Raw genomic sequence first — 6,712 nt, 5'->3', positions numbered from 1 at the left:
GGAGGAGAGCAGTGGTTGTTTTTGTCCCTCGTCTGTTCCAGATTCTGTACTCTGGGAAATATGTTTCAGAGTAAGTGCGCTTCTTTTTGACCACTTCGAAAGCTCAGTCATGTATTTTGTTGTGTGTATGTTTATAAAAACTTCCTAAGTGATGTAGGTTACACAACTGTTATTACTCATGTGCTAATTCATAATTATTTGAGCTTGTACCTACATTGATCCAGAATGATGATTTTTACATGTTCTGTTCACTCTTCTGACCTCTACTGGTTACAACTTTTCAATGGCTAATTATTTTGTTTCACTTACAGGATACTGCAAAGTACATTCCTTTATTTATTGATGATTGTAACCATAGCATAGTGTAATGTCAGATGAAAACAGCTGCTTAATATTTTTGTGAAAACTGTAATAGTTTTTGTTTTGTTTTTTTTATGAACAGAAAGGTCAGAAGAACATATTCTTTTAAAAAGTTAAAATCTTTTGTCTTTAATGTTATTGTGACCCTTTTTCATGCAGAAGACGTTCCATCAGTGAGGCGGCCTGTTAAGTCTTTCATTTAAAGACTTCAAGTCATTGCATCAGGTCTGACTGTGATCTGGTTTACCAGACATAGATTGAGGTGGGTCCAGGACAAAATCTAACTCTGGTAATGGTTACTGTCAGGAGTTGGTTGATTGAATGAAGCTTTGTTTCATGTTTACAAATTTTTGCAATAAGTAACTGCTATTGCCCCATGAAGTAGTTTTTGGCCCTCTTTCTTGGCATTGATAGACACTGTTCCTCGCCTCCCTTTGAATCAGACTAGTGTGTGTAGTAACTGTCTGTATCATGGAAAGCATCTCAGAGTGTATATGTAGGTTAGACTCAGCCTAGGACAATTTTGCTCTTATTTCTTTGCCAGGTCTCTCGCTCACTAACCAGTCAGTCATAGAGTGGTAACTCCTGAGTTGTGTGTTCACACAAGGGTGAGTAAATGATGACAAGAATGTTAATTTTCTGTCTCAATTTTTTTTTAAATCTCAGAGACATTTAGTATTCAATCCAAACCACGACATGTCATTTGAAGCAATTTCACTTTTATTACAACACAGATTTTTCTTATAATACAAACTGATTTAGATTGCACATACAATTTTAGAAGGCGGCTAGGATTGAAAAAAAGTCTGTTTCTGGTGCAGATTTTGCTTGATGGCATTTAAAAGCTCCTCATAGATGAAAGCGAGAAGGAACAGAAGTAATGAGAGAAAAACAGCAAGTAAATACGTCCCAAACAGAGCCGGAGAGAACAAAACCAGCTGAAACTGGACAGAAGAGGAAACAAGAGGCTGAAAGGAGTGAGAGAGTGAGGGAGAGGATGAAGAGAGGACTAGAGATGACTGAGAAAAACCCACATTCAGCGGCCACTCCGGATGGTGGATGGGGCTGGATGATTGTGGCTGGATGTTTCCTCACCACCGTTTGCACACGTGCGGTCACTAGGTCAGTTCATGACTCCCCACAGACACGTTTTTTTATATGCACTTCTTTGCTTGCCAGAAATCAAGGTGATACCCTCACATCACCTCTGTTTTGTCAGTTTAAAGAGGCCATATTACTCTTGATTTTGTTTTTGGAGTCAACTAGAATAGGTTTTTAACGCTTGAAACACATTATTATGTATATACAGTATCTATATATATATATATATATATATATATATATATATATATATCTATATATATATATATGTATATATTTTACATTGTTGCAGCATCTCTCTTCCCAGTCTGTCAGTAACGCTGTTTTTAGTTTCTGTCTCTATGAAGCCCCTCCTTCCAAAAGCGTAATGTGCTCTGATTGGTCAGCTGGACAAGTGTGTTGTGATTGGTCAACTGCTTCCAACATGTTTCAGAAATGCCACTCCCCTCACCATAACAGCAGTTTCAACACGCCTCGCCTTTTAGCGGGAATTATTTAAATGAGGAATATTGTGACTGAAGTGGACTTTGTGCTTTGTAACTTTGCAGACATTTTTCATGCTCAAACAGCAACATTACACATTAAAGGAAGTTGAAAATGTAATGAAGCATAAGAGATCATCTTTAATGTGAGGCTAAATTAAACTAAATGCTGTGGAAATGGCCTTTAAACTCAACCAAGATGAATCATTCAATAAGCAGGATAACTACCCCAGGAAAAATACCCAGTTTGGGATGTTGATTGAAAATGTTGTACTTAGAACTAAAATGAATGTTGCAGTAAGCAACAGATGACCTTTAGCATATTGCTTCCTCAAAACTGTCCATTTTCATGCTGGTTGCAGATGTGTTTCCATCTTTTTTGTGGAATTCCAGTCATACTTTTCCAGAGATTATTCTGCAACTGCATGGATTCATTCTCTGCTGGACTGCACTACAATGTTGTGTGGTAAGACCTGTTTAAGGCAAAAGAAAAAAATCCTCTAGTGTTCACCCTATAGCAAAACTCTGTGACTTAGAGGTGGCAGCTCAACTATATTGATTTTAGGAGAACTTTGTTTAAAAAAAAAAAATCTGTGTTTACAGTTTTACAGTGCATAGTCCACACTAAACCAGATTTATCTGGCTGCCAGTGAGAAAGAATATTCACAGAAACACATTTTATTATTTATGTGGGGGTTTTGGGTGTATCTTTTGGTATTCATTTTTCCACTGTTTCTTTACAAGCAGTTCGATTATTTTGTCATATCAATTGTGATGGATGCATACATACACAATATTCATTAATCATGAGGATAAACACCCATATAAATGCACGCAAATGGTAGGGTTTAATAAAAAAAAGTCACATATGTTAATACTAACTGTAAAAAGGGATTTTAAGGAGCTATTTTCACCTAACACTTTATACTTTTTATATATATAAAAATAATGTTTCTGCATGATGAACAATTTATCTGTTCCTTATCAGTTGTTGGGCTGATATTATTTTTTTATTTATTGGTATAGGTTGATAATGTATATTTATCAGTCAATATTTAATTGTGAATGCTCATTTCCCCTCTTTTTACATTTAGATTACTGTAATCTAACTCTTATTTAAAGTGGAAATTAAAGAATTTAATAAGACTCTTAAATGTAAACAAAAATATATTTTTTTCATACTGTAAATTCACTTGTGGCTTTTAAAATTTTACATTTTAGTATTTTGTTTTTTTTATTTATACATGCAAGATGTGAATACAACATGTACTGAATTTTAATATTGTCCATTAATCGGTTATCAGTCATAAAATAATACGAACTTCCACTATTATGCAATCCACCTCATTCTTTTTCTCTTTCTCTCTTTATAGCACCACTGGGTAGTTATATAGGGAACCGCCTCTCTTCTCGTATAGCTGTCATGATTGGTGGACTTCTTTCCTCTGCTGGTCTGGTGCTCAGCTCACTGGCCACTAGCGTAGAGTTCCTGTATCTTACACTGGGTGTTCTTACAGGTTTGATACAGATTACACACACAGCAGCATACACAACATTCTCAATATTTCAAACTCAAACAGAGACTTCTATTTCAACTACACTGATAATCATCATTTTCCCCTGTAACTATTATGTTAAAGGTAAAGAAAATTGCTGTTAATTTACTCACCCTCAGGCCATCCAAGATGTAAAGAAGATTTTTAGCTGAAACTGTGGTCCTTGGTGATTCATATAATGGAAGTCAATATGTGCCGTCACTTTGAGATAAAAAAAAAAAAACATATGCCGACAAATCAAAATGAATACCCGCGACTCCTGACAATACATTGAGGTCTTCTTAAGCAAAATGATTGGTCTATGCAAGAATGGTCTATGAACTGATCATTATTTTTTTTTTTTTTACCTCTTATCCACAGCCTTGGCAAACGGTCAAGCTTGAGCGTGTCTGGAGCGCGAGCTCTCTGTCGCATAATGACGTATGTGTAGGAGCGACCTCGCATGTGAGCTGAGCGCTGTTAAATTATGATTTCATGTAGAAATGATTATGTATTAATTTTAATTTATTAATGCAAATAAAAGTCAAAGGCGTATAAAGTGTATTGTGAATTGCAAACATTTTAATGAATCAAGCAAAAATATTAATTTTTATGCAACAGAAAGCTTGAGCTAAGACTGTCGCTAACACGCTCAGGACCGTTTGCCAAAGCTGTGGATTAGAGGTAAAAATGTTGTAAATTATGTTCAGTTTCTTGCATAGAGCGATCATTTCACTTCTTAAGACCTCAATGTATCCTCAGGAGCCGTGGGTATTAATTTTGTCTGGTCTGCATATTTTTTTTTTTAATCTCCAAGTGAATGCAGCCATTGAATTCTATTATATGAATGACATAGGACCACAGTTTCAGTTAAAAAATCTTCTTTACAGTTCTACTGAAGAAAAAAAGTCACTTAAATCTTGGATGGCCTGGGGGTGAGTAAATTAACAGCAAATTAAATTTTTTGGGTGAACTATCCCTTTAAGGGTACATTTTGTAACTTTTGGCCCTAGCAGTTAAAAATCAAAACTGCTTGCATTTGCAAAAGGCAACTTCACTACTAGGTTTAAGAGATCTAACCAGTTTAGATGGAAAGGATCTCAAGCTGACTAGCTGAAGACGTTACTGTAGATTTACCCCAAGACACAGTACTTCCACGAAAATAAATTCCAGCACAGCACTGCAACAACCATAATGGAATGACCCTTCACAAAAGATAATGATTTAATGAACTTTGTTAGAGATCTAAATATGGCAGTATCTGTTCAATAAAATAGCCTACTTTACTCACCTTTTGAGTTATAAAAAAGGCAACTCTGCGTCACTTTACAACATTTCAAATCCCTCAGTTCTCGACATGTATAAATGCAATTTCCAGTGAAAACCATCCCGTCATGTCTAAAATATAAACACTAATAATAGGCTTATATTCTTTTATAATAGAAAATCAGGATAAGACAAAAACTAATTTTGAACGAAAGATTGATGATGTATTGACACATTCTTTAAATTTTGTTAATTTTGAACATAGTGTACATAGTGTACCTTTAATTTACAACAAACTAGCCATGCATATCTGGTAGTCTTGAATACTAGCCTTCCTGATTTTCTGCACAGGTTTGGGATTTGCTCTCAGCTACACTCCTGCAATCGCCATGGTGGGTTCTTACTTCAGCGAGAGAAAAGCGCTGGCTTATGGGATCGCCATGTCAGGCAGCGGCATTGGAACCTTCATACTAGCACCGGCTGTGCAACTCCTCATTGAGTTCTTCTCCTGGAGGGGTGCGCTGCTCATTCTGGGGGGTTTGGTGTCTCACCTGTGTGTCTGTGGAGCCCTTATGAGGCCTTTGGAAGGCCAAAGAGGGAAGCAGAAGGAGATGGACTTGGAGGGTAACAAAAACATTGATTTGCTGAATGAGAAACTTGCTGATGGAGTCCTCAATGTTGAATTGAGTGCACAGGAACAGAGATCATTGGAGGTAAAACATATGGATATGGATAAAATTATGAAAGACAGAGGGTGGAAAGAACAAGCTGACAATATGCCATGGGATGGAAAAGAACAGATGGAGGCAGATAAGTCAGGGCCCTCTGATGCAAAGCATACACACTCCGATGAGGAGCTAAACCATAGACAGGATTTCTCTGAAGACTCAGAGACCGTGAACGGAAGCGCAGATGAATGGAACATCTCAGTCCCAGCTTTAATACAATCAGATGACTTGCCAGCTATCCCAGAATCAAAATCTGAAGCAAACACTAACCACACCACTCCAGCAAAATCAAAGGTGGTAAACACAAACATACTGAAGGAGTCCAAGGAAAATGTATGGTCTATCATAAGGAAACTCGTATTGAGAGAATATTCCTTCCTGTTGATACCAGACTTCCTGTTGCTGTTGGTGTCCTTCCTGTTCCTTGCATACGGTTGCAGTGTGCCATTTGTGTATCTTGTACCATATTCACTAAGCGCAGGCGTCAGCCCTCAACAGGCAGCATTACTCATGTCCATACTTGGAGTGTCAGGGATTATCGGAACTATCACTTTCGGATGGATTGCTGATAGAAAGTAAGTACGGTTGTTGTGATTTTTGTTTTCTTATTTTCTCGTAAATTGCAATATTTGAGAGTTACATCTACGCTAGACATCGGTTTACTTCATAGAACCTGTGGAGGTAGACATTTAATTCAATTTGTGGTACTGTAATCTGTCTTTAAAATCACATTCATGTCTACTAATGTACTGTGCTGGGATAACACATTACAAGTAATTAATTACTTTTCCCAAGTAACTAGTATTTTCCATCTATTTCCATTTTCCATTGCTTTTAAATTTACAACAAAATACCTGAGTTACTTTGTCAAATAAGTAACGCAAGTTACTTTGTTTTCCCATTTATTGACTGACACCTCTCTTGTCCCCATTTTGAGAGAAATTGTAAAATACATTTAAACATGCATTTACTCATCTCACTTGCACAAAAACAGATTCAGTATTCCTTAAAAATGAATAAAAACGGTGAAATGCAAACTCAGTTTATTACTCAAACCTGCAATATTTAAATGTATTAATTAGCACAAATACACTTTATGTACTTAATCTCACTTTATCAACAACGACTGAAAAAGGACAAAAGCACTGAAATGTCATTAGAAGCTTGAACAAACACTTATTCTAAAAATGTATTTACCGTATTGTTAAAAATATCTTCTCTTTTTTTATTAATTCCTTGA

The 6,712-nt window shown here is 36.3% G+C and overlaps 1 protein-coding gene across 1 annotated transcript in view; it reads left to right on the top strand.

Moving 5' to 3' along the window:
- Positions 1–1,215: 1,215 nt before the first annotated feature.
- The window catches only part of slc16a12a (solute carrier family 16 member 12a), a gene marked incomplete at its 5' end in the record, with an annotated part of 8,357 nt that continues 2,860 nt past the window's right edge, over positions 1,216–6,712 (top strand). The window contains 5 exon segments of the mRNA XM_081394069.1: positions 1,216–1,239; positions 1,241–1,482; positions 2,306–2,409; positions 3,317–3,460; positions 5,096–6,047. Of these exon segments, the coding sequence (XP_081250195.1) occupies positions 1,216–1,239; positions 1,241–1,482; positions 2,306–2,409; positions 3,317–3,460; positions 5,096–6,047 (1,466 nt within the window).

This window comes from Scardinius erythrophthalmus (assembly GCF_964197995.2).
Source record: "Scardinius erythrophthalmus genome assembly, chromosome: 19".
Taxonomy (NCBI): domain Eukaryota; kingdom Metazoa; phylum Chordata; class Actinopteri; order Cypriniformes; family Leuciscidae; genus Scardinius; species Scardinius erythrophthalmus.
Note: the sequence above shows the minus strand (reverse complement) of the source record. Positions and strands in the feature narration are given on the sequence as shown.